The sequence below is a fragment of the Trachinotus anak genome, unplaced genomic scaffold, assembly GCF_046630095.1.
Source record: "Trachinotus anak isolate AG129_WGS33_773 ecotype Australia unplaced genomic scaffold, CSIRO_AGI_Tana_v1 ptg000010l, whole genome shotgun sequence".
Classification (NCBI taxonomy): Eukaryota; Metazoa; Chordata; class Actinopteri; order Carangiformes; family Carangidae; genus Trachinotus; species Trachinotus anak.
Genome location: NW_027273861.1, coordinates 3,296,241 through 3,321,167, shown reverse-complemented (window position 1 = coordinate 3,321,167; position 24,927 = coordinate 3,296,241). Strand labels below are relative to the sequence as shown.

Here is a 24,927-nt window from a genome sequence, read left to right as displayed (position 1 = left end):
CGAGGGTACTTCAGGATCCCCTAAGAGGAGGTGCTGGGGACTGTGTTCAGGGCACCTCCCTCTGCAAGGCCCCTTAAGCACAAAGTTCACACATCTTTCTAGTTACAAATATGCCTACATTAATGTATTCTGACAAAATAAAATCATTTGGAGTTTTCTACATATTAATCCTTGTAAATGTTTACATCCTCTGTAGTAAAAAAAAAAAAAAACCGCCAGAGAGGACTTTATTTTGAAAATGTTAACCGGATATCTTTTTTTTATTAATTGTTCTGATATTAGCGTCCCCAGATGAAAACGCCCTGGGAGAGGAAACTAATAGGAAACAAAAACATTAACATCGTCCAGATAAAGGACGTTTTTACACTGTAGACATTTGTTTAAGACAAAGGATTTCCAATATCCAACATGTCAAACGAGTTTTATTTTGACGGTTCATACAGGAATTATATATATTAACGCTCGCTGACTTCACGCAGTTTAAAAGTTAGGTATGGGTACGTGGTAGATAACCAGCGGTCCCCTCTCACGTAGTAGTTGTCTGTAAACTTTAAAAGGCCGATAGGTATCGAGCACCGCAGCCGGACACGCAGCATGGTTCCTCGCAGGCAGGACTACGGGATGAAACGGGCCGGGGCAGCGCGGAGCGGCTCGGTTATGAACTTCAGGACGACGGTGAGCCCGGGCTCTGTCCGCCGCAGCTCCGCCGTGCTGCCGTCGGTGCTAACGTTCCTGGTGATCGTCGCATCCGGAGGCCTGCTGCTCATGATAGAGAAAGGAATGCTGAACAGCATGGATACGCCTCCACCCCGGGGTGACGGCAAGCGGCTGGACTTCATCCGACAGGCTGGGAAACACAGCTCGGCTGCCGTGGACGTGGAGTCCCAGGTAGAGTCTTGTAGCTCACCGTGAAGCTCTGCTGGAGGTTTACCAGGCTCAGTGTAGCCTGCAGAGATTTTGCTTTGTCTCCTGGTATTTCACAATATTAGTCGATCTGTCGAAAACAGGAATAAAAGCTGTAAAGCCATTTCCTCAGTGACATACATTTGGCAGGAAACCATAGCTGTCAACTGATAACAGCTACTAAACACGTTTATTTGTCAATTCTGTCTTTTTAAACCGGACTTAATATGCTGATCAGAAACATTCCTGCAAGGTTTAGGGGTTGGTTCAAGTGGCAGCTATGTGGATTTGCCTTCCATGGCCAACTCCAATGATAAATGTCTTAATCTGAGTGTGCATGTTGTTCATTTCTAACTTTGATCTACTTCCATACATCTGCTCTCAGCAGGGGTACTCCATCAATTTAGTAACATACTTCCATCAAGTTGGGGGGCAGATGTAAAAGATGAATGATCAAAACTGAAGCTGTAGAGGCTCAGATATCCTAACTTTTATTTCCAACAGTGGGTCAGTTTAAAAGAAAAGACAAAAAACACTGGACTTCACTTCCCATAATCCTCTTAAACCTTAAGAAAGTCTTCCAACACATTATACAGCTGTTTTGAGTTATACTAGTAAACTGGTTTAAAATGGGTCAAATGCTCCTTCAACTCTCTGATTTGTGTTCACATGTAGATCCTCCAGGAGATCCGCAACCGGACCATCAGGACCATGTGCAGCCAGAAGAACATGCCCCACAGCATTTGGTCCCTGAGCCCCCTGCAGAGGAAGACGCTGCTGCAGCACATCCTGGTGAATGACAAGTACCACTTCCTCTACTGCTACGTCCCCAAGGTGGCCTGCTCCAACTGGAAGCGGGTCCTGAAGGTCCTGAGCGGAGCGCTGGAGAGTGTGGACGTCAACATCAAGATGGACCACCGCAGCGACCTGGTCTTCCTGTCCTCCCTGAAACCCGAGGAGATCCGCTACCGCCTCAAGCACTACTTCAAATTCATGTTTGTGCGGGAGCCCATGGAGCGGCTGCTGTCTGCGTACAGGAACAAGTTCGGAGAGATCGAGTCTTACCAGAAGAAGTACGGCGTTGAGATCGTGAAGCGATACAGAAAGGGTCGCGCCAAGGACGCATCCGTAACAGGAGATGATGTGACCTTTGCAGAGTTTGTCCGTTACCTGCTGGATGAGGACGTGGAGCGCATGAACGAGCACTGGATGCCGGTGTACAACCTATGCCAACCTTGTGCTGTGTCTTATGACTTCATCGGCTCCTACGAACACCTGGAGGGCGATGCAGAGTTTGTGCTCCAGCGCATCGGAGCGCCTCCGTTTGTTCACTTCCCAGAGAGGCAAACGTGGTACAAGCCCGTCACCACGGAGACGCTGCACTATTACCTGTGCAGCCTACCACAGAAGCTCCTGAGGGAACTCCTGCCCAAGTACATTTTAGACTTTTCCCTCTTCACCTATCCGCTCCCCAACACAACCACTGAACACTGCCGGCATTAAATGTGCAATGTCTGATAGTTTGGAGATTATTTTTTATAAAGAATCATTTGTAATATTTTTATGCGTAGGGAACGATGACAGCTGTTACACTTTTACTTGAGATGTCCTCACATCATTGCAAAAATGTTGATTATTGGATGAGATGGAGACTTGACTTCAAAACCACTAAAGCTTGAAATCAGCTGCAGACAAAGGAAAGAGTTGCTGAGATGTATGTTACATGCACTGTTACAGTAAATGAATCAATTCAATATATATATGAATGCAAATTTTAAATAAGGTTGCAAGACCAGACTTTGTATTTTGCTTGTTTCTTCATGTAGATATTGGAGGAGGTCAGGGGTTAATGGCTTCAGTGGGCATCCAGTGGTTTAGCAGGCTAAAACACAAACCACATACTCAAGAGGGTTGTGGGGTTTAAATCAAGCTTGTGTGTTTTTTGTTTTTTTGTATGTCACAGCCTCTCTTTCCTATCTTTTCTATTTACTTTGGACTATACACCATCAAATAAAAGCAGAAGTCCAAGTTTTGTGACGTAAATCACTGTAGTATCTGTGCTTTTGTATCATTTTATTTTCTGAATAATTTAATAATTTAGACATCAATAAAAAAAAAAAAAAAAAAAAAAACAGGAATATGAAGCATAATACACAGAACCACAGAACCTGAACGAACACTTCTCTTGCTACATGTGTAAAGTTATAGTTGCTGAAAACAAAAGTACCACATACTGACAGGGAGGATGCTCCGGTTATGTAACAATTTGATCAAAAGTTAGCACTGTCTTTAGCTTTAGTGAGCATGATTTCATCCTGGGAGCTTCAGGACAGACGGGGATTTAAAGTGGCACCGAGGGATGATACAGGCTAATTAATGCCGAGGCTTATAACAGCGTTCACAGTTCATGTCGACACTTCAAGTACAGGCTTCTAGTGGTTTGTGACTCACTCATCAGCACCTTCATTTGTCTGTCTGCTCTTAATCCTTGAAGCTCACACTTCTGAAAAGAGGAAGGAAAGAAAGTTCAGTGAAATGAGAAGTAATAGTTAAAAATAGTTTCTATTTATTTTTATATATATTTATATTTTTTCATCATCAAAGGACATGATTTGGTTTATAACCCAGATTTTATTCCCCCACACATCCAAAAATAATGAGCCCTAAAAACAGCTTCATCACTCATGTTCACAGTCTTACTTGTCTGCTGACTTGTCAGAGGAGCGCTCCAGACTTCGGAGGATGGAGCGCTCTGGGGAGGTGTGATGAGAACTGGTGGAGATGCTGAGGGGTGACGAGCTCTGGAGGGATGAGAACGACAACCCCTGTCTGCGCAGCTCCTGGATGGCCCTCTCTCTGAGGACAGAGAGAGTGAGAGGATCAGAATGTACTGCATCTCCACCCTGTAATACGTCCATTAAAGCTTTTGAAGTACATTCCGACTCAGGTAATCACTGTGTAAGTAACACTTTTCTATAACTATATGTAGAGATTAAATCAAAAATAATCCCAGAGTAACTAGGAGGGTGATGAATGGCAACTACAAAGTACCACATTCTAGATCTACATTTAGACAATCAGCTCTGTCCACACAGGGCTGTGAACTTTGGAACACATTAACAACTGAAATCAAATCAACCCCAGATATAAATTCCTTTAGAACAAAGGTTGAGTGTCGGCTAAAAGATAACCAAAGCTCTGTCTGACTATTGGTCTGCTTGTGGTGCCGTTGCTGTCTCTTTTTAGCATGTACATCTGTACATTTTTAGCTAACTGTGTCATTTGTCTGTTTTGTGTTGTTTATTCTTCTGAGGCCTAACCTCATAATCTATGCATTTCAATATATTATTAAGCTCTCCTTTCATACCTGTAGTGCATTGTGGTCTTACGATAATGAAGACTAAAAACCCAACTAGGGACAAGAGTTGAAAATTAAATTAGCAACAGCTATAAAGTTTCCTGCTTTGTATTTGAACTACGGTTAACTGCATTGTCGTTTCTGCTACAGGACCACTTTTTACCATGATCTCACACAGACTCACAAGGTGAAAACAGCACCAGCCACTCAGCCCAGCTGAAGACCAATGGGAGATTCTGGAGCGACATGTTAGACAGTGCTCTGCACCACCGTCATCTAAACACCACGGGGACTCAGAAGCTTGGAGAGTCAGAATCAAGGAGCAGTGAAGCTGTTCAGGCAGATGGAGGCTGACAACTGACTAAGACACTTCATGTTGGTTTTTCCTTTCATTTATCACCCATCTGTAGACTTCCTTTCATGTCATTAAATCATCAAGTGATTCCTGTCCTGTGGGGGTGGGGGTAGTGGAAAAGTCAGTTTCAGTGTGAAGACCAACAGTTGTCGACCTCACCGTTCAAAGCGTTCAGTGGTTAACTGTCTTTTCAGAACGTCCATCTCCGTCTGCAGCTGAGACACTTTACCACGGAGCTGCAACACCTCCCGGGCATGCTCCGCACTGAGTGTACGTACACACACAAATTATATTCAACATCTTTAAAACATTCAATATTCTACTCAGTTGTAAGAAGTCCAAGCAGTTTTATTGAGGGGGTTTGTTTACGTTTTGCTGTCAGCCAGCGTGAGCCTGTCACGAAGGACTTTCAGCTCTGACTCCCTCTCGCTGGCCGTCAGGTGAGTTTGGAACTCCTTGTGCCGATTGGTTGAGAGCAGTGTTTCCAGGTTACGGACAGTCAACCTCTCACTGGCCAGTTGCTTCTTAAGTAGCTCGGCCTCTGACCGAACATCCTCCAGCTCTCCTGTGACCTAAAAACCACGCACACATTGACAGAAAGCACAAGTGTCTCAAGACAGATAACTGCTGCTGGTGAGGCAGCGTGCACGCGTAGTGGAACGTGCCAACACTTCACAGCCCGCACCCATGTTTAAACCTGAGTCACAGCCACAGTAAAGCTCACCCTCTCCAGGTCCATGCTCTTGGAGGTGAGCTGACGTGCAGTGAGCTCCTTGCCAGAGTCCAGTTTGACACAGAGCTCCCTGACAGAAGCCAGATCTGAGAGGAGAGCTGCCTTCTCCTCCTGAGCTTTGTGTAGCTCCTCCTCCAGTCGGGACATCCCACGAACCAGCGAGGATACCTGGGCCTCATAAGCTTGCAGGGCCTGCATGTGCTTAGGAAAACAGCAGGGTGAAAGGTACATTTATCTCACATGGGTTAAAAAAAAAAAGACAAAAAAAAAAAAAAGGAAAAATCTTCCTCCCTAGTATGAATGTATCAGCTGCTTGTTCCAGCACGTCTCACCTGTTGGATTTCTCTTTCCTGGTGGCCGACAGTATCGCGGAGGTGCCTGCGTTCTGTGTCTGAAGAGAGCAGCTCCAGGCGGATGGAGTTGTTGAGGCCCTCAGCCTGCTGCAGCTTCTGCTGGTGCTCCTCCACCTCAGAGTGAGCCATTCTGAACCTCTCCAGCAAGTCCCTGTTCTCCTGCTCCTGTGGGTCAAACACCTAGCTTGGTGAGACTGAGTGGACACCTATAGGATGTCCAGATACTGAATGGAAAAAAAAAAGATTCTTCCATCCCAGAGTATCACACAGACATTATCTACTACAAAGAGTCTTGAACAGCTGTAGGAGTGAACAGTCCTCTCTTGCCTTTGTGGCCATCAGTTTCTCGATTCTGGACACCTCAGAAATGTAAGAGTGGACTCTCAGCTTCAGCTCATCCTTCTCGTGCAACGCCTCTTCCATCTCCATATGTACAGCCTGGACAAACACCAGAAGAGCTGCTGTTATTTCTTCCTCGATTTCCTTTATTTTCCTTCTCTTTCTCTGCACACGACACAGCAGGAACAACTGAATACAAGCTTTATTACGTACTTGGTTCTCTCTGGTCATTGTGGCCAGGTCATCCTGCAGCCTCCTGTTCTCTCTGACTGTGACTTCTTTGTCTCTCCTGAGCCCAGCGAGCTCCTCCTGAGCAGCATCCAGCTGTCTCCTCAGGCTGGTTATCTCCCTCTCCCGGCTGTTTAACGCCCCCTGCAGCTGACTGCAAGGATCATGCATTATTTGTGTGAGAATTTATCATGACGCTCTGTTGTATTGAAAACTGACCCTGTCAGCTTGAAGTCCAAGACACTCACGCTATTGAGTTATCCATTTTGGTAACTGTGAGTCTCAGGCCTTCAAGGGTGTTTTCCTGTGGAAATACAACAAAAACTGAGCTTCATTTGTTTTCAACTTATGACACAGAAAGAGTCACCACCTTCACTTACTGTACAGTGGAACTGAGGACGGGACCTTTTCATAGCCAGTATGGACAGGAGAAATGATTACAGGGATCAATACCTTTTCATTGTGCATAAAGGGATGTCAGTGCTGTTTTCAAGACAGGCTTGAAATAAATGTGAACTTGTACTTTAATAAAAGCTCATACTCTTGATGGTATTCGTTTGTGACACATACCTTCTTGGACAGCTCCTCCTGGAGAGCAACCAGCTTCTCCGTCTTTTGATCGACTTCATCCTGCAGAGCATCTTTCTCTCTGTCCAGGGCAGAGACCGACTTCTGAAGAACAGCCACGTCTTGCTTGTGCTTGGAGCCCCGCTGACTCAGCTCCCCTGGCAGACAAACCCACATCACGAAAACAACTGAGCAACCACAGAGAAGAGACTGCAGCAGAACAACGCAACACTGATCAAACAAATACTCACCTAGCCTCTCCTCCAGTTTCTCTATCTGCTCATGGGCAGCGCGCAGCTCATTCATCTTCACAGACAGCCTGTGCTGGGTGTCAGACAGTGACTGCTCCATCTGCTCCTGCAGCAGCCTACAGACAGACAGGCAGGGAAAAGCCAGTCAGTCCATCTCTAATACACTGGCAATAAACACGACAAACCCCTGACAATTAGCAGTTTGTTGACAGGAACACAAAGTGTAGTGTGAAGACACTGACAACATCATACATTTTTAAAAGCGTATCACCATCAGATCCATGGTTCTGTTATGAACATTTCATCTTTTATTCCACATTTCAAAACAAACCTCAGAGCGTTGGACTCTGCCCTCTGCTGGGCCGCCTCCTCTGCATTCTGGACCAGAGCAGCAGACCGAACCTTCAGCTCCTCCTGCACAGCTTCCCTGCTCTCCTTCAGCAGACACACCTGTGACTGCAGGTCCAGCTTCTCCTCCTCCAGCTGCACCATGATACACACAACGAGCCGGGTGAAAACACAGCAACACAAAGCTACTTAGGAGCAAAGTGACAGTGCTGAACATTATGATGATTCTTTGCTGGGACTTTTGAAGAAGCTGTGGTGAAGAAGCAGAGTTTCTACTGAAGCATCCGGCAGGCTTACACTCTGAACAGCATCTTCCAGGTCAAGAACCCTCCTCTCCTCTCCCTGTCTGTCTGTGAGAGCTGAGGTCTGGGCAACCTGCAACATGTTTGAATGTTAGTGTGGGACATTTTCAAATGGAGTTGTGAATAAAGATTATTTTCATTTTCAAGATTTTTGATATAAAATGTCAGAAAACACTGAGAAATGTTCACAACAAGTCCAAGGTGATGTCTGCAAATGTACTGTAAAAGACTGTAAAAGAAAACTAAGGAAACCAGCAAATATTCACAATGAAAAGCTTGGAAACAATTCTTCCTTAAAGAAAAAACAACAAACAAACAAAAAAAAAATGACTGAAACAACTGATCACTTATTAAAAGTGTTGCTGAACAATTGTCTGTTGATCATCTCATTGATTTATTGACTAATGGTTTAAGCTGCAACATTCCAGATGAGCTTAACTGTGCAGGAACTTGTGACATTACTAAAGTAACCATGTTAACAAAAGCTGACGACAGACAGAATCAACAGCTGCAACTGGCTAAAAATTTCAGTCTGACCAATGGTAGATACAGATCACAGTATGTACTGCAGAAATCCTGTTTCACTGCTGATTTATTAACTTATCTATACATCATTACATGGTAATATAGAGAGTATACCATATATTATATACACTGTACCATAAGTCTATGGTGCAGCAGAATCACGTGCAGGAAGTCATTGCTCTGGGACTAACCTTTAATCTCTCCATCAGTGTGTCTCTTTCAATGCTCATCTGCTCCATTTTGATTTCTGCCTGTTTAAGCTCCTCCTGCAGGTTCAAGATGTCAGCTGACTTATCTGAGCTACGGGCCAGCTTCAAATCCTCTTGAGCCTGAGCGAACAACATCAGGTCTTTAGCAGTGTGACATACGTCCTGTCAAGCACATACCTAATGATACGTTGTATTTAAAACTCACCTGTCTATACAGGGCTTTGAAGTGGTCTCTCTCAGTGCAGACGGCCTTCACATTGTTTTGGATGTCCTCCATGTGCTTCTCAAAGTCCAGCAGAGCAGCCTTCAGCTCGTCTCTTTCCTTCACTACACGAAGCAGTTCTGCTTCTGCAAAACCTCCCTGAAAATATGGAGCCATTCAACTGTGGACTTCTTGCGACAGTTCTATAAGAAATTATTAAAGACTCCACTTAAAAAAAAATCCTCAAATTTAAAACTTTCTTACCCTCGTTACTTTGGACCTCGGACTACTGCCTCTGCGTGGACTGCAGCTGGGGCTTAAGTCCAGACCACCAGCCCCTCTGACTCTTTTGTAGCGCTCAGCCTCCTGCCGATAGTAATCTCTCTCCTCCTCTAGACTCTTGACAAATGCGTCTAGACGAGATGGTGAGCGCTCCCTTCCACAGACACCGTGTTTAGCCCGCAGTGTCTCCAGCTCCAGCACCAGGTCTTTGTCTAGGAAACGGTAAAAAGTCAGTAATATTTCATGTCAACAATGTAAAGCTGCTAAAAGAAGAGTGTTCAACAGCTGAGGTACACCACGAGGCTGCTTACCGGCTGCCATCATTCTCTCCACTTTGTCCTGCAGCCTGATTTTCTCCTGCTCCAGGAAATTCACCAGTCCCTCCATTTTCTCATTCTGCTCTTTGAGCTCCACCAGCTGATCTCTCAGACGGTCTCTTTCAAAGTCGCCTTCAGACTGCTCCTGAATTCAATCATTTCCAACATTTTTGGCAAAGAATGGTGGTGTTTGTTCACTCAGGAATTACTCACTTTAGTCCAGGAGTATTCTCAATATGAAAATACAGAATCAGAACAGAACATTTACTGAAAATACCTTTCTTGTTTTTGTGATTATATCCTCCAAGTCTTTTATGATTTTCTGTTGCCTTTGAATTTCTTTCTGTTGAGAAAACACATTTCAGTTTTGTAGGTTGTCATTATTTTAACACTTTGTAACCTTGTGTACTTTTAACTGATGCCTGTAAATCATTTCATGTCTTTCTTCCTGAATTTTCATATTCTCACATTAGTTTCCTGTAGTTCCATGTCAGCGGTTTCCAACACCCGCTCTTTGTCCATCTCCAGGCGCTTTGCGAGGTCGTCTATGTGTGTAAGCTCTTCACACAGTTCCAGGTTCTTTAAAGACAGATTAGCCACTTCAGTCGAGGCATCTTTCTTCCTCTGTTGCAGTCCCTCTACCTTCTCCTCCAGTGTCCTATTGGTCTCCTGTAGGTACTCAATCTGTGCAACACAAAGTAGCAGCTGACAGTCAACAGACAGGGGGTGGATAACAACCAAGCAGACCTCTTTCCTTCCAGAGGAACTAGGCTCAAGACCGTCGTGCATCAAAAATATTCCATATGCACTGATAAAGGACAGTGAATATCCTCTATAACAACTACACTCGCCTGAAGGTTGAGATGGGAAATCAGTTTCTCATTGCTGATGTTTTGAGCCTCGAGAGAAATTACATCATGAGGTCGTCCTCCGTGGAGAACACAATTCAGACGCTCGATCTCTTTGTCCCTCTCCTCCACCTAATAGAGGTAAACAAGAATAAAACAGCACCTAAAGCTCTCATAATAACAGTTAATGCCTCAGAATTTTATAATCTTCTAGATTATTATTTTTTACCTGTGTGTTTAAGTGTTTTATATATTCTTGAGCATTTTCCAGGTCCAGTTTGACCTTTATGATGTCTTCCTGTAGCTCATGAATTCTACGAATCAAAATTACAGTGAGTCACACAGAAATTATGCAAATACAAGCATCTGCAATCATCACATCCATCAAGTGACAACCGCTTCTCTAAATAATACGATTCAGCTGTTAGAAAAGAAAACCAACCTTGAGTCTGCTAACTGCAGTAGGTCAGCTACGTACGGGTCATCAGGCTGTGACACAGGGTAAGCTGATGTGGAGGACGGAGGTATGAGCTCATCAATCTGCATCCTCTGACGTCTGAAAGGAATACTGCGCTTCTTTCCACCTGTGAATGTCACGGTTAACACCAGATTTTTGACTGCTCAGGTCAAATATAATCTGATCCTTTCTTTCAAGAAACACAAGATTTGATTCAACTGAAAAGAAATGTATCAAAATATCAAATATAACTTTCAGTGTGTACTCAAAGGGCTCAGTGCAGACTCCTGGAGTTTACCTGGTGTTTGCACCACAGCTTGCATATTCTTCTCCTGCAGCTGCTGGATGCGCTCAGCTTTCGCCTTGCTATCCTTCTCCAGGCAACGAACTTTGTGCACATACTGATTATTTAAAAACTTAAGGTCTGATGTCTCATGGTCCAGTTTTCTGATGTGGGTCTTGAGCTCTGAAACGAGACAAGATTGTGAGTCTTTTGTGGATTTGTGTGTCAGTAAAGGGGGTGGCTGGTTATCACGGCTCACCTCTGGTGACACGATCCTTGTCCTCCTTCAGCTTCAGGACTTCAAGGTGCAGCTCATTGTTCTCCCTCACCAGTCGGGCATTCTCTGTCCTGTACGGCTCCAGAAGAGCATCGCAGTTTCGGGTTTCTTTCTCGATCTTACCTGCTGACAGTTTGGCATTGCGCAGGCTCTCAGTGGTGTGGACTAGGTCACTGTAACACAGAGGAAGATCTGTCTCAAATACATTTAATCCACAGTGAGTGGTTGGCTGATAGGAGGGTTCCGGCGAGGAGGAGCAGAGAGGCTAAAGGTTTTACCTGAACAGCTTCTCCACTAGTGGCAGTGACTCTATTCCCAGTGGCTGTCGGTAGCCCAGCTGATCCAATCGCTTCCTCAGGTTTACGAACTTCCTCTCTGCGCTGCTGTTCATGGCTGCGATGTGGCGCTGAAGTTACAGTGGCACAACATCGCAGCGTTTACATTGGTTAGCAAGTTAGCTAAACTAAGAAGACACATGAAACAACCTTAATTGTTGAGAACTGTGTCAGGTTAAGAGTAACGGACAGTGGCTAGTTAAGCTTGCTACCGTTAGCCAGGCGTCTGATGTTGGCTAACATTGGCTAGCTATCTTAACGCTAAGTAGCTAATAAATCAATATTAGTATTCTGCGTGCTAATCTATTGAGCTATCGGCTTTTCAATGATAACATGTAGCATTAGCCCGCTGCTCGGCACCGTTTGACTACCGTTAACCACTTCAATGGCCTTAAATCCCAGGAAGTTTGCCTCAACCTACCTTGTTTGGAAGGACACTAGTTTCCTGACAGCTAACGTTAGCTTAACCTACGCAAACTTATTTCTACATCACTGACATAAATGTCTCGCTCGAACGAATTAAATACATAAGATTCATTGTTGCATCTTGTTCTCCGTTAGTTTAATAATCAAAAGCTCTTCCGTTGACATGTTTCCGCGGTAAAGGGGTTTGAAAAGAGCGCCGCTGATCTCTGGTTTGGATTCGTCACCATGGAAGTTAGACACGCTGCTGAGTGTCTGGGGCGGCTTGTTTTGTGAACCGGCCCTGTCCGCGCATTAGGCGGAGGGGCGGGGTCCTGATTGAGCACAAGCACATAACCGATATTCAATACTATGTGATTAATAAAATAGATACAACGATATGATAAAGCATTGGAGGGTTGGCGGATGCAAATTTATTATGTACATATGACATAAAGACATAAAAATAGTATTTAGAGCAGAGTCGTTGAATCTCAAAGAAACAGGCACGCAAACAATGCGGAGACATCTGCACCACTCTCCAAGGTAGAAGTCTCCTTCATCAAAACGCACAGACACACATAGAGGAAATGTTTCATCATCCAAAAAGCAATACAGGGTAGTTTGTGAATATCTAGTGTATGTTCAGCCAGTGTGAGGCAGTAATGAATCTCTATTTAACAGTGCATAGCAGCTGGACTAATGAGACTGAGCAATGCTTGAGAAGTACTCCAACATGTCCTGAATAGTAAACTCCATAGTGATCCCAGATCCAGGATAGCATCTGCCGATCAAATCTTCAAAGTGCTTGTACTGACGGATGAACTCGTCTTGCATGGAGTGCCACACCACCTGGTGGAGAAAATCAGGAACAGCAACATTGAGGAACGACACCTCTGACCAGGTGAGCAGCTTCACCCCTTAAAAACTCTGAATTTCTCACCTGTAGCAGACTTTCCTCTTCACACAGGTGTTTATCCACCTTTTTGTAAAGGTTGTCGAGTCCCTTTTTCACCTCTTTGCCTGGGTATTCTTTGATAACTTTGCGCAGCTCTTGTTTGTTGAAGGCCAGCTGGTAGCTCACCTCCTCCTCGCGAACACCCTGGGCTACACGAGCTTCAACTCCTTCAAAGAAATGCTACAAGAGAGAGATAACGGTTTACCTATGATGCAATTAATACAAGTCAGGATTTTTATATCCTACATATTCCTACTAACGAATAAGTTTTGTGATTTTGTGATAAATGATATTCCCTCTTACATTGAGTTTTTCTAGAGGCTGGCCCAGGGAGTTGATTACATAGGACTGCAGGTGGTCTGTGTATTTGTGCTTGGCTTCTCGTCTCTCTGCGTCCAGGCAGGAGATCTTTAGTCGTGACAGTGTAGAAAAGATGTGGTGGAAATTTTCCATCATCACAACGTCCCTGGGCGTCTTCTGGCTTTCACTGGCTACTTTCTCCACTGGAAAGACAATCGATGTTCACAACTTAGTTTCTGGGCCAATCAGCTAATCAGTGTTTGATTTTAGAGGACCGTTGGTCTCACCATTCATGAAGACGGCCCTGATGAGTTTGACATAAGCTTTATCCAAATCCCCTCGACGTTCTGCGTTACGGAAGATTGTTTCAGCCAGCTCAGCAAAGTCCTCAAACGTATTAACAAAAGATAGGATACCAACTTTGCTTTTCTTCGAGATCTTCACTTCCTCCATCTGTCTGATCTGACCAGACTGTAAGAAAACATTGGATTATTAGTTCAAAAAATGTATAAGCCCTTTGTCACTGAAATAAACCATACTTTCATTTAGGGATGTGCTGACATAAACTGGAGAAAAGAACGCACAAGTTCTCCCTGTCATACAGACTCCACTCACAATGCATTTGTCAAAGTTCCTCTTGACAGTGACCAGCACATTTCCCAAAGTAGTGCTGAGGTACGAGGCCGGATCAACGTTCTCAGCTGTCCACACGTGGTGACTCATCTTCACCAGCATGTAGAGAGAGTTGAAGCTGTCAATCTTGTCACCCAGAGCAATGAGACTGTTGAGCTCTGTCTCGATGCTCTGGAAGATTTTATTCATCATCAGCCGCACCATGTCTTTCCTTTGGTCAAGAAAGTTTGGGAAAAACAGCAGTCAGAGGTAAGAGAAGGAGAAGAGAGCGCTACATAGAAAATATGATATAATTTGGTTTCATATATATATATATATATATATATATATATATATATATATATATATATATATATATATATATATATATAAGAACGTTTCTGGCTGTGAAGATGGGTGATATTTGCAGCAGAGCTGTTTGCAAACGATGTGCAACTACTCACTCTGATGACAAGGAGTGTCTGTGTTCTGCCTGAGGAGGCACTCTTGACGGCGTGCCTCCATCTGATTCCTCTGTCTCAGGCTGCCAGGACAATGAACAATAAACATGACAAATGCAAACAATGCTGTATGCTGTGATACTGTAACTAAAAACATGCCAGCGTCTGTTATTGCTGTATTATTTCACGTTTTCAGAGGAGAAAAGATTTTCCACTTTCAGGCAGCACCACATGAGTAGAGCTACTGATGTAAAGTGAAACAGCAATATTATTTTGGATTGGGCGATTTCATGTTACTAAAGGATACACATCAGTAGGTGGCACGCTGATTGATCCTCCTGTCACAGTTATTTCCCGTATGTGATCACAGATTTACCTGAGCAAGTGGGGGTGCAACTGTTGGGTGCTGCTGCAGCTTAAAGAACTTGCTGATGAAATCTTGCTCTGCAAGACACAGAGGCTCCAGCTCACTGAGGACCTGCTCAAATATCTGCAGAGAGAAAAAAACTGTTTAATCTCCCACTACAGAGCAACATAGGAACACACGGCTGATTTGATTAAATCTGTGCATCTGTGGCAGCGTCACCTTGTCAAACTTGGTCCTGTCTGCCACGTCCAGGTCGGAGGCAGACATGTTGCCCATGTCCAGCAGCGAGGACGACTGGGAACGCCGGCTGTTGGAGCCCTGCACTGTCAGCTTGTTCAGGCTCGAGGTAGAGCCTGTCAGCTTCCCAGAGCTGCCATGAAGGCCTACGACAGCACAACAAATGCAGTGTGATTTAATCCCTTTAGTGCAATGAGCTCAAGTTTTGGGAACATCAGTCAAACTGCAGGCTCATGTCTGTCAATTATGACACTATTAAAAATATTCAAATCATCAAAAAATAATATGGTTATCAGAGGTTAGCTTTTGTAGGCATTTATCACAGAATCAGATTATGTGATAATGCATTAAGCAGCATTGTGAACATTTAGCACAAACCAACCAGGTACATGGCGAGATGATGGTTTGTTGGGCTTTAAGTGTTTTGGCGGTAGCGAAGGAGTTTGGGCAACTTTTAGTGCAGTTATGTAAGGCACAGTGGTAAGAAGCAGACTAGGTAATTAACAGTGGAATAGCTCTATCCAGGTGGCATACTTACTTTCTGTTTCCTGTTTGAGTGCACTTTCTTTCCGCGGAAGCGTGGCTGCAGCCAGTTAAAAAGGCAGGCATCAAAGACAGAGACAGGTTAGGCTTAAAACATGCAGCATGGGAGGAGTGAGGCCAGACGTTAGATGTACAAAGTTACACATATGCTGACGTGCATTGCAGTGGCTGAAGTACATGTGCTTGTAGCATTGGACAAACCTTTGGAAAACAAATTCTTTTTTTTTGTTTTCAGAAGGGAAAGCTAATACGGAGTGCAGAAAGCAGACTTCTATAATCCTGCCAAAACCAAAGCTCAACCAAGGACCCTATTTATATTTTAAAGATTAAAAAGAGTACAGAATTGAGCATGGGAGGTCCCCGTGCAAAGGGAAGAGGAGACGTTATCAAAAGATAAAACAAGGAGCAGGACTATTACACTTTGGAAGCAAACATTAGTTAGGTGATGTAGAAAAGGCTGGAAAGAAATGAGACCTTGTTTCCATATTTAGACATGAATTTTCCATTCATTTCTCTGTCACAGCACAATACAAATATAGGACAAAATACTCAAGATGCAGTGAAATTCACATTGTCTTTGAGTAAACTACATGTTGCAGAAGGGAGAAAAAAAACAGAGAAGTTACTCAAAAAAAATCCTAAATCACACGTAACAGCATCAAGTGCAGAAGACAAACATGCTCCATTCCAGGTCTCTGAATCATCAGCTCTTACCAAACTTGCTCTTCGCCTCCTTGGTCGTACCCGCCATCTTTATCTTGGCGACCTCAAAGAAGTCTTTGATTTCTCGTTCATATAGTCTGCTCATATAGTCAACATAGGTCTGAAAAAGAGAGAGAGAACATTTGTTTAGATGCTTGGGAGCAAAACACCACATCTCGAGTACATCTCGAGCTTAGCATCAAGGATGGAAATGTGGAAACAACTAGCCTGAAAGGTAAATAAAATCTGTACACATGCACATTTAAAGGTCACTACTTAAAAGTGTTCCTCATTAAAATCTCTGAGAATGAACAGACCTATGTTCTATATGTTGTTGAGTCGTGTTTCTCCTAAATGTTTCCATCAATTGTCAAACCATAGAAATCTGTGATTTTAATCATAGTAATGGTCCATTTCATTTGGTCGCCTGTCAATGCACTGGTGCTGTGTTTTTCTGCCAGATCTCAAAACTGACTTTTATCCAGTTTTAAGTCACGTTTTTATGACACTTTTACACCTTGCTTGTTTTAAACTATATATTTTAACTGGATGAAGGATCGACGTCATCAGACGTCTGGATCTTAAATTATCAGAGAAAAAAGCTGAGTAAATGTTAGACAGCTCAGCTCCCAGCTGCACAGACATCCTGTGTCTGCTGAAGACCATTGGTGAATCACTGATTTTTAACGTGCAACTACTTTATTTTTTTAAAACATCTGGTGGGTTTGTTATGGAGAGATGGAGACCTCTGCAGATAAAGCGGCTGTCAGTAAAAACCTCCTGAACGCCTGCAGTCTCAGTTTCCAGCCACTCTGAGATGCCCTGTGTCACTGATTTTTAAAGTGAAACTGCTTTATTTGTTTTTCTACCGGTTTTAATCCCCTGGTCTGTGGATAATTCAGCTCCTGGTAAAAAAAAAAACCTCCTGAGCCACTGACACTGAAGGAATCCAAACCAGGAGAAGCTGAGAGCAATGGTGGTGAAGACCACAACTCCCACGATCCCACGCTAGTTCACGTCTTTTGTTTTTTTATGATTGAGAGACCCCTAGCAGCAGAAGTTACATACTGTGTGTCTAAGTGTAATTGTTCTCTTTGTTATGGTTACAGACTCTCTCCACCTCCCTACACATTTGAGTCAAATTCATTTGTTAAGAAGTAATAAAACACACAATGCATAAAGTTAAAGATGAATTTGACTGATTTCTTTTTTAGATTTTCTGTAGATCTCGTGATAATATCATTCTCATTAATTCTTTTGGCCACAATTATCCTGTAGTGAAAATCTGGTATCATGACAGCCTCAATTCTATTACAACTCTTTTATGGCTAATATTGTTGTGTTTATGACAAAGTAGGAGTAAAGGAGAGTTTGCTATAAACTGCACTTGTCTTCACCAAATCAGCAGTATTGAAATCATGACGATTACAACTTCCAGATACAGATGTAAGTGTGGTATTGATCCTCTTATCTAACTCTCTGCAAAAAAGTTAATAAGCATATTTTCCAAAATGTGGAACAATTCCTTTAAGGGATTTTTGTAGGATAATACCACTGACCCTTGACAGGCCCTCGTACTTCTCCCTGTGGGTGTTCTTCAGCCACTCCATGAGCTTGGAGTAGCGCAGCAGGTCCCTGTGGAGGGGGCTGTGTTTGGGCAGGGTCAGCTCTGCAGTGTGCTGGGACAGGGTGGAGCTCTGGTCGTGACCCTGGATGACGGAGCGAGAGGTAAGAGACAATTTGAAATATATTCAATAGAAGAGTAAAACAAACACTCTGCTATTGAGTCTCATGTCATCTGTCTGTGTACACACAAACACACCACACGTTAAGGAGGATTTATATTTTGCTTCATATTGTCTCCTCAAATCACCATGAAACCAGATGTTTTTAAAAGATGAACAACAAATTGTTCAACTCAAAAATCCAACACCTTTTCAACTGAACTTAATGATGAGCTTATTGAAAAGCAGAACTCTTACTGCCATACTGATGGTCTCCTCACTCCCCCTCAGTGTTAGCTTGTTCAGTCTCTAGTGCTTTTACCACAAGACATGCACGCAGAGCAGACAGGCGCAGGATTTTATGATACGAGACCTTTTGCAACAAAGCCATGTTAGCACCCAAACATAATAAAGCCCTTAGCTGAGTGCAGACAGTTGGTGAAGGAGACAGATGGGCGGTGCCTCTTCAGCTCTGAGCTCAGATGAGAGATGTTGAAGTAGTTAGAAACATATCCCATGCAAGAAGTAATGGAGGGCCTGGAGGGCGTCTAAAGTAATGATATGTAAGTTGGAGTGAGGTATGCCAGGTCAAACATTAGCAAAGAGGGGGGAGGTGGGTGTTGCTGTGAGGGTACTCACTGGAAGTGACAGACAGGAGGACCTATAGAACTGAGGGATGGTCATTTTGAAGTGACTGAAGTGGTTGAACTGACACAGAGACAGAGAGCAGAGTGGGATGTTTCAAAGTCAGCAAAACAGAGAGTCAAGAATAGGAGGGACACAACAGGAAGGAAACGACACAAGGAAGCCGAGAGAGAGAGAGAGAGAGCCTGGAGAAGAACAGGAGAGACTGCAGCCCTCCATGGCACAGCAGACTCACAATAGCAAGGGTGAGGACAACACAAAGTCTATCCCCTACTTTGTTTCCTTTACTCTGCTTTAATATTCAGATAAAAAAAGGTGCCAGAAATAAACATGTGTCTGTTTCATTCCACAGCTCTATATTGCAAAGCATTCAAAGGTTATTTAAACTGTAGATACTTTAATGAGGATGGTTATTGTACTAGTGACCAATAATCTGACATGCTGAATTTCTATGTAATTTTAGACCTAGAAAAGGCACAAAGACAACATCAGACAGTCATAAAATTTATCAGAATATTGCCAAATAATCAACCAGCTAAAACTCCAACATAACAGTTTTCTGTACTTGTGCTCAAACAATACATATTCCTTGTCATATCAGTATGTCTGTTACCTGGTGGACAAACACATTGTTGAGATGATTGGTGAGGCGGCGAGCAAAGGTGTCTCTCAGTTCAGCAAACAGGAGCTGCTGCTGCGTCACAGCCATCAGCTTTTCATGGCCTATGACCAAAGAAGGAGAACTTTAATTTGATCAGCTACTTCAAAAGCAGCTACGAGTAATCGATAACACTTCATTTGTAAACCAACCTGGTCGGAGGGCCACGTTCATGCACTGCAGAAGAGCCTCAGAGGCGTTGATGCAGGCCTCAATACCTTTAGGGGAGGTCAGGTCTCCATCCTGCAAGGCCCTGATGTGTCCCTTTGACAGGTCCATGTAGTTCTACGTGAGGAGGACACATCACAGGTCATTGAAGTCCAATAATGAAGTGATAAATTTAGTCTTCAAACACAGAACTGTAAGGGTTTCAAAATTAAAATATCTATGTTCTAAAACTGTTTTAAGCACAGTAAAACACTTTTTAAAAATCGAGCTAGCAGCTACTGTTTTTGAGCAAACTGCCCTCTGATAACTGTATTTAGATCAAATTATGTCTTAAATACAGTACTCAGACTACATCCACACTGCTACACTTTTTGTTTTAAAACAGCTTTTTAAAATGAAAACAATCCCTCCAGATGACCCTTTTAGCTCTGTATGAGAAACGATCTGCGCCACACAACCACACCTGAAAACACATACATACATGAACATTCACGTACAGTGGGCATGTGCGAGCCGGTGTAAACAGGAAGCAGATTGTCTACTCTGCAGTTGTACTTAGCTGCGGAAAATATTACGAACAAGGAAAGCAAAGGCAGTCATAGCGTGCACAACTTCACTGCACAACAGCTGCTAGCAAAGACAATAAGGTTGTTCTTGTTATTCATTGTTCATGTTGCTTTCACCGCTGGCAGTCAAGGTTGATAAGACCCTAACAGGGAGCGACCAGGTTTGGCTACATCATCATTTTAACAAGTCTCCATTTTTGTCCTTCCAGACTACAACACAAGAATTTTCAAACTAACACAAATCCAGCTGTGTTCCCAAAACGCTATGTTTTCAGGGCATGAAAACTCCAGAGTAGTGTGGACGGGAGGTGAAAATGTAGCAAGAGAGAGGCGTTTTAAAACAAAAAAAAATAGTAGCGTGGACGTAGCCTTAATTTCATGCATTAACAATTGAAAACATTGAGCGAGTTCCTCACCACTAAGAACTGGATCTCATCCAGCAGTTTGCCATTGTTGGTATTGCTGATCTGGATGAGGCGGTTGCTCTGGGAGATCTGGTCCATCTGCTCCTTGACACTCTGGAGCATCTCCTCATAGCTGCTCAGCTTTCCCTCAATGGTGTCCACCTCTGCCAGTGCCTCATCCAGCAGCTGCATCAGGATATTGACCTGCTTCTCCGATGCCATGATGGACTGGATGTTGGCCTTAAAGTACGAAACAATGAAGAGGGTATTAATGTTTCTGTTCAGTGAATATTTATGTCCACACTCACAGGGGAAATAATAAATAAATAAATTACGAACAACACTTCTCATTCTGGGTGCTTCACTCACCCCGTCTAAAACCTGCAGCTCCTTGGAGAGCTGCTCTGCAAAAGCCTCAGCGTTAGAGATGGCGTACTCGCACATCTCCACCATGCTCTCGATGTCCTGCTCCTCGCGGGTACTAAGCTCCTGGTAGTCATCCAAAGCGTCCTCGTCGCCCCCAGTGACACTCTGGCTCTCGCCACTTGGCACAGACTCTAAACCCGTGAAAACAGATGAGAAAGCATGTACAGACCATGAGCACAAATACAAAGTCCAAGACTTTCTTCCAACACAGCAGGCTTCACACTCTTCTTGTATGCATAAATCACTCAGTAATAGGGACGGACATTTTTAATCAATTTAACCGAACTGACTGTTGATACATAACTAATAACTGATATTAACTCTCAAAACACATTTTAAATAAGTTATAAAATAGTATTCATTTACTACCACAGTTGAAAATGTAATGTGAATTTAAACCATACTAAGTCCAACTGCAGGTTATGTAACTCCTTAAAACCACAAACAGAAGCATGACTACAGTCTTTTATCAGCTAAATGTACTTCTCTATATTTGTTCTGCTGGGTAAAATAACTGCTCTGTAAAACAAATTAAAGCACAACTGAACGAACAACCACACTTTGCTCTGGACCAATTAGAAAAAATAAGGGCAACAACTTTGGGTCAAGTTAATTACAGAGTACATTAATAAACACATGTCAGTAAATAGTCTTATGAATTAAGGTGATATGGACAAGTAAAAAAGATAAAAGTGAAGTAAAAACATGACCTAGATGCATGTTATGATTATTGAAAAAAAAATTTAAAAAAAGGAATCATGCCCATCCTTATTTACAAACGATTCAAACAGCAGGAGCTTTAAGAAGGGGGAGAGTTTCTAATGAGGAGGGTGGTTTTGAGGTCATGATCATAAAATGGAGAGGAGTGAGGAGAGGGGGGAAGTTAAGTCCTACCAACCTTCCGCTTTAGGAAGTTCTGGCCAGAGAAAGTTTAAGAGAGAAAAGTGAGAATAAAGGAGAATTTAACACAGAAAGCCATACCACAAACCAGGACACAGAGAAGAAGATAACTCTGAACATGCTATTAATAAATCAAATCAACCAAAAGTCAACAAAGTTCCTCATTTCTGGTCAAAATTAGAATACCTCAAACATGACCAATACACACTAGGGTCAGCACTATCGGTTTAAGAGAAAAAGACACGCCTTTAAGCAAATGTAATCAAATCATGAAAAGAGGCATGCGGTCACAGGGATGGCTAAGGATAGAGTGTTTCCACACCTTCCAGCAGCTGAGAACTGACATTCACAAACTCCACCTTCTTCCTCAGATAACGCTGGTTCAGCTTCCAGATGCAGGAGATGAAGGAGTTTTTTTCAGCTGTGCTGCTGGCCAGCCAGCGATACACCTTCTCAAAATGTAGGTCGAATTCAGGATTTTCCTAAAAGACAACAGTAAAACAGAGAGTATTTAAGATATGAATGAGGGAGAAAAATAACTTCTTGATGGTTATAGGTGCAATAAAGAAAAAATGACAGACCAATTATTATTTTTCTGACCTTGCTTGCATCTTTGGCATCTACTTCTGTCAGATCTCGGAGCTCCCAGGTCTGCTGGCGCTTGTAAAAGTCCCCTTTGTCAGATTTCTTCACCTTCACCACTTTAACCTGAACAGGCCTCTCTGTGGTAACTGAAAGGAAAAAAAACACATTATTATGATTCCAAAATCATTTACTTTGTAAGATTAATAGTTATTTACAGCTGCGTCTGTGGTACCTGTCGCACACAAGAAGCAGTTCTTCTTCTTCTTCCCTGCCTTGCAGACATTGACGATGCCGAGGAGCCGCTCATCGTTGGGTGTGAAGATGTCCCTCTGGAGGGCATGCTTGATGGCTGTCATGGTGGATACTGTAACACAGAACACAGCAGCTACTGTAGCATCATTTCTCTGACATATTGCTAATTCACTGTACAGTTTTTGCAAATGTATGAAAGCAGAGATCCAGTCCTGCTAATGACAAGAGTGCACATATATCAACCTAACATTTAGTTTATTATATTTCACATACATTACAACCATTGTTCTTTATGTTTCCCTCATTTATGACTTATTGGACAATATTGTCAGACGTTATCTTAACGCTTGTGATCGCAGGTTTGTGTCTATCAGACTGTCAAACACTGCTCTAACGGCATCTAGCTTACAGACTTTCAGAGGCTGTTGATGTAAAAGCCACAAGGTGTTAAAACCGCATTTTAAAAGTCAGCTTCCAGTGTTAGCCACGGAAACACTAGACTAAAAGTAGTGCTGCACCCAAAGGCCCTTCCCAAAGTGAATGCACCGATGTCCTCTCTGTCTGTTAGCTTGCTGGCTGCTAACGTTGTTGCTAGCTTGGAAGAGCTAGCTACTGTTAGCTCATTTGCAGTTCCGGAACACGTAAGGTCCGACACTACACTACAGGGGAATAACCTAAAATACACCGCTGTGGATTTTTAGTCAAAATGCTCTCTCTTCGTATCTTGACAGAGGTATGTATCATTAGTTGGCGTTACCTTGTTTTGTCAGCCCACCAGCCCTTTGCAAAGCGCCGCCCTCTCTCTTCCTGGTTCTCTGACGGAGAGGTCATGTGGTGGTCACACTGTTGTCAACATCCAGCTCCACCCACAGAGACCATGGATGTATATGCACATATTAAAGCACAATATAAATATGGATACTGCTTCAATGCTTGATTTGGAAGATCTGTCTTGAAGAGGGCCTAGTTTTTGGACGTTCACTCTTACAGCATATATCATGCTTTGCTTACATTGTACATGTTTTAATGAAATCACCACACCAGTCAGAAATTATCATTCAGACCATCCCAGGCCACACTCACAAACCATCCAACCCCTTATGTTGTATGGCAGGCTAATCCTATAAATAAATAAATAAAAAATTAAAAATGTGTGACTGAACAACAAATTTGAAAAAATATGTGTTCAATTATAAATAGGCAATTTTTAAAAACAATTTTCACAATTGCATGTTATTGTAGGAGAACGTAGAGGCTACATGTGTACTTGCTATAGTCACAGCAGAAACCCCATATAGGCCATAATTATATTATGTCGATAAGTTAATGGTCTCATACAGTCTAAAGGTGGATGTCCATGTGTTTTTGATTATAAAGCAGGTCTAGGTTCTATATAAATAGTGTAAAAGTATCAAAGCCTCAGTCCACAGAGAAATGCACACAGCCTGTATTAAGAAACTGAGCCTTAAAATGAGCCCTCAGGACTTCTGTGACTTTGTGATGTCACAACTAAGCAGTCACCCCTCTCAGCCACGCCCCAAGCCACACTCACCTGAACCCACCATCCAACCTTGCAGGATTTGGTTTCTCTGTGTTTACCTGAAATCTGTTATATTTTTATGGGATCACTGATAAAACAGTCAGCGAGTCAGAAGAGTACTTAAACCCACAATGGATATAAAAGCTTAAAACACCGGAAAAGTGTAATATATAAGACATTTACTCAAACAGTAGTTGAAGGGAAGTTGTTTTCCAGTTTGTTCTCTCTCTCTCTCTCTCTCTCTCTCTCTCTCATCAGCAATGGATCATTATTTTTACTGATGGTCATTATCAAAGTCAAACTCAGCGTAGAAAGTTTGAGCTGGCAGTAGCAGCACTGAAGCCAAACACAGATGAGTTGATGCAAGAGCTTATCTCATTCCTGCTTGTTATTTTATGCACCGGTCAAGTTGACCGTTAATAGCACAAGCCAAAATGACCCTCAGTCACCGGGAAGTGTCATGCTTCTCCTGATGGGCTGTCCACCACTGCACCCAGTCTCTGACCTGTTAATATTCTATGATAAAAAAAACTTCACTTCACCACTTCAAATAATGAATGACAACCTACAGAATTAGAAACTGACTACAATTCAGAACAAATGCTGCATAAGGGCTTATGTAATAAACAGGCAGTAGAAGGAGGAAAGTTATATTTACAAAAAGTTATTATTAATGTCACATGTTATTGTAGACATAAACACTACTGAAATATTGTTTGAACATGTCATATTTTCTTTGAGATTCTTATTAGACTTCAACATTTTTGACAGTTGATTAATAATAAATTATTCATGTCCTGGAAGCTTTTGTTGTAAAAATATAGGCTACTTAATAATTCATTTGTCACATCTGGGTCTGTTTCACTTTCAAGCTGCAGAATCATTGCAAACCTGGAGATTTTTAGGGTCTATATGTAGATTCAGTGACTGCAAACACACTGTGTCTACTGCTGGCAGTAAACAAATTCTCATTATTGTAAGTAGAGTACTTTAGCATGACAATAT

At 42.7% G+C, this 24,927-nt stretch overlaps 3 protein-coding genes across 9 annotated transcripts; 1 reads left to right on the top strand and 2 right to left on the bottom strand.

Annotated features, from left to right (window-relative positions):
- The first annotated feature begins 277 nt into the window (after positions 1-277).
- chst14 (carbohydrate (N-acetylgalactosamine 4-0) sulfotransferase 14) lies at positions 278-2,954 on the top strand. The gene is made up of 2 exons (XM_071486905.1): positions 278-888; positions 1,579-2,954. Exons 1-2 carry the CDS (start codon positions 595-597, stop codon positions 2,404-2,406), a joined length of 1,122 nt encoding a protein of 373 aa, XP_071343006.1. The 5' UTR covers positions 278-594; the 3' UTR covers positions 2,407-2,954.
- On the bottom strand, positions 2,947-12,141 carry cep135 (centrosomal protein 135). 4 transcript variants are annotated; one of them, XM_071486898.1, is made up of 26 exons: positions 11,894-12,141; positions 11,416-11,543; positions 11,120-11,310; positions 10,876-11,043; positions 10,563-10,704; positions 10,350-10,434; positions 10,124-10,252; positions 9,741-9,956; positions 9,550-9,615; positions 9,267-9,417; positions 8,938-9,167; positions 8,677-8,832; positions 8,454-8,591; positions 7,733-7,810; positions 7,419-7,570; positions 7,088-7,203; positions 6,840-6,994; positions 6,518-6,573; positions 6,255-6,423; positions 6,030-6,140; positions 5,682-5,867; positions 5,341-5,550; positions 4,986-5,188; positions 4,776-4,880; positions 3,604-3,759; positions 2,947-3,406 (listed from the first exon to the last, which is right to left on the bottom strand). In XM_071486898.1, exons 2-26 carry the CDS (start codon positions 11,526-11,528, stop codon positions 3,385-3,387), a joined length of 3,504 nt encoding a protein of 1,167 aa, XP_071342999.1. In that variant the 5' UTR covers positions 11,529-11,543; positions 11,894-12,141; the 3' UTR covers positions 2,947-3,384. The 4 variants fall into 4 exon arrangements, 3 of the variants coding, with proteins under 3 accessions (XP_071342999.1, XP_071343000.1, XP_071343001.1); XM_071486899.1 differs by having other exon boundaries at positions 5,341-5,541; XM_071486900.1 differs by lacking the exon at positions 2,947-3,406 and having other exon boundaries at positions 3,600-3,759.
- Positions 12,142-12,285: 144 nt separating this feature from the next.
- Positions 12,286-23,263, bottom strand: exoc1 (exocyst complex component 1). Of its 4 annotated transcripts, XM_071486901.1 has the most exons (20): positions 23,140-23,263; positions 22,363-22,494; positions 22,146-22,276; positions 21,868-22,027; positions 20,589-20,776; positions 20,232-20,459; positions 19,234-19,366; positions 19,037-19,146; positions 18,418-18,486; positions 17,614-17,763; positions 16,067-16,175; positions 15,348-15,392; positions 14,792-14,955; positions 14,582-14,695; positions 14,209-14,288; positions 13,748-13,976; positions 13,420-13,603; positions 13,136-13,335; positions 12,818-13,012; positions 12,286-12,726 (listed from the first exon to the last, which is right to left on the bottom strand). In XM_071486901.1, exons 2-20 carry the CDS (start codon positions 22,484-22,486, stop codon positions 12,574-12,576), a joined length of 2,766 nt encoding a protein of 921 aa, XP_071343002.1. In that variant the 5' UTR covers positions 22,487-22,494; positions 23,140-23,263; the 3' UTR covers positions 12,286-12,573. The 4 variants fall into 4 exon arrangements, with proteins under 4 accessions (XP_071343002.1, XP_071343003.1, XP_071343004.1 ...); XM_071486902.1 differs by lacking the exon at positions 15,348-15,392; XM_071486903.1 differs by lacking the exon at positions 18,418-18,486.
- Between the last annotated feature and the right edge of the window lie 1,664 nt (positions 23,264-24,927).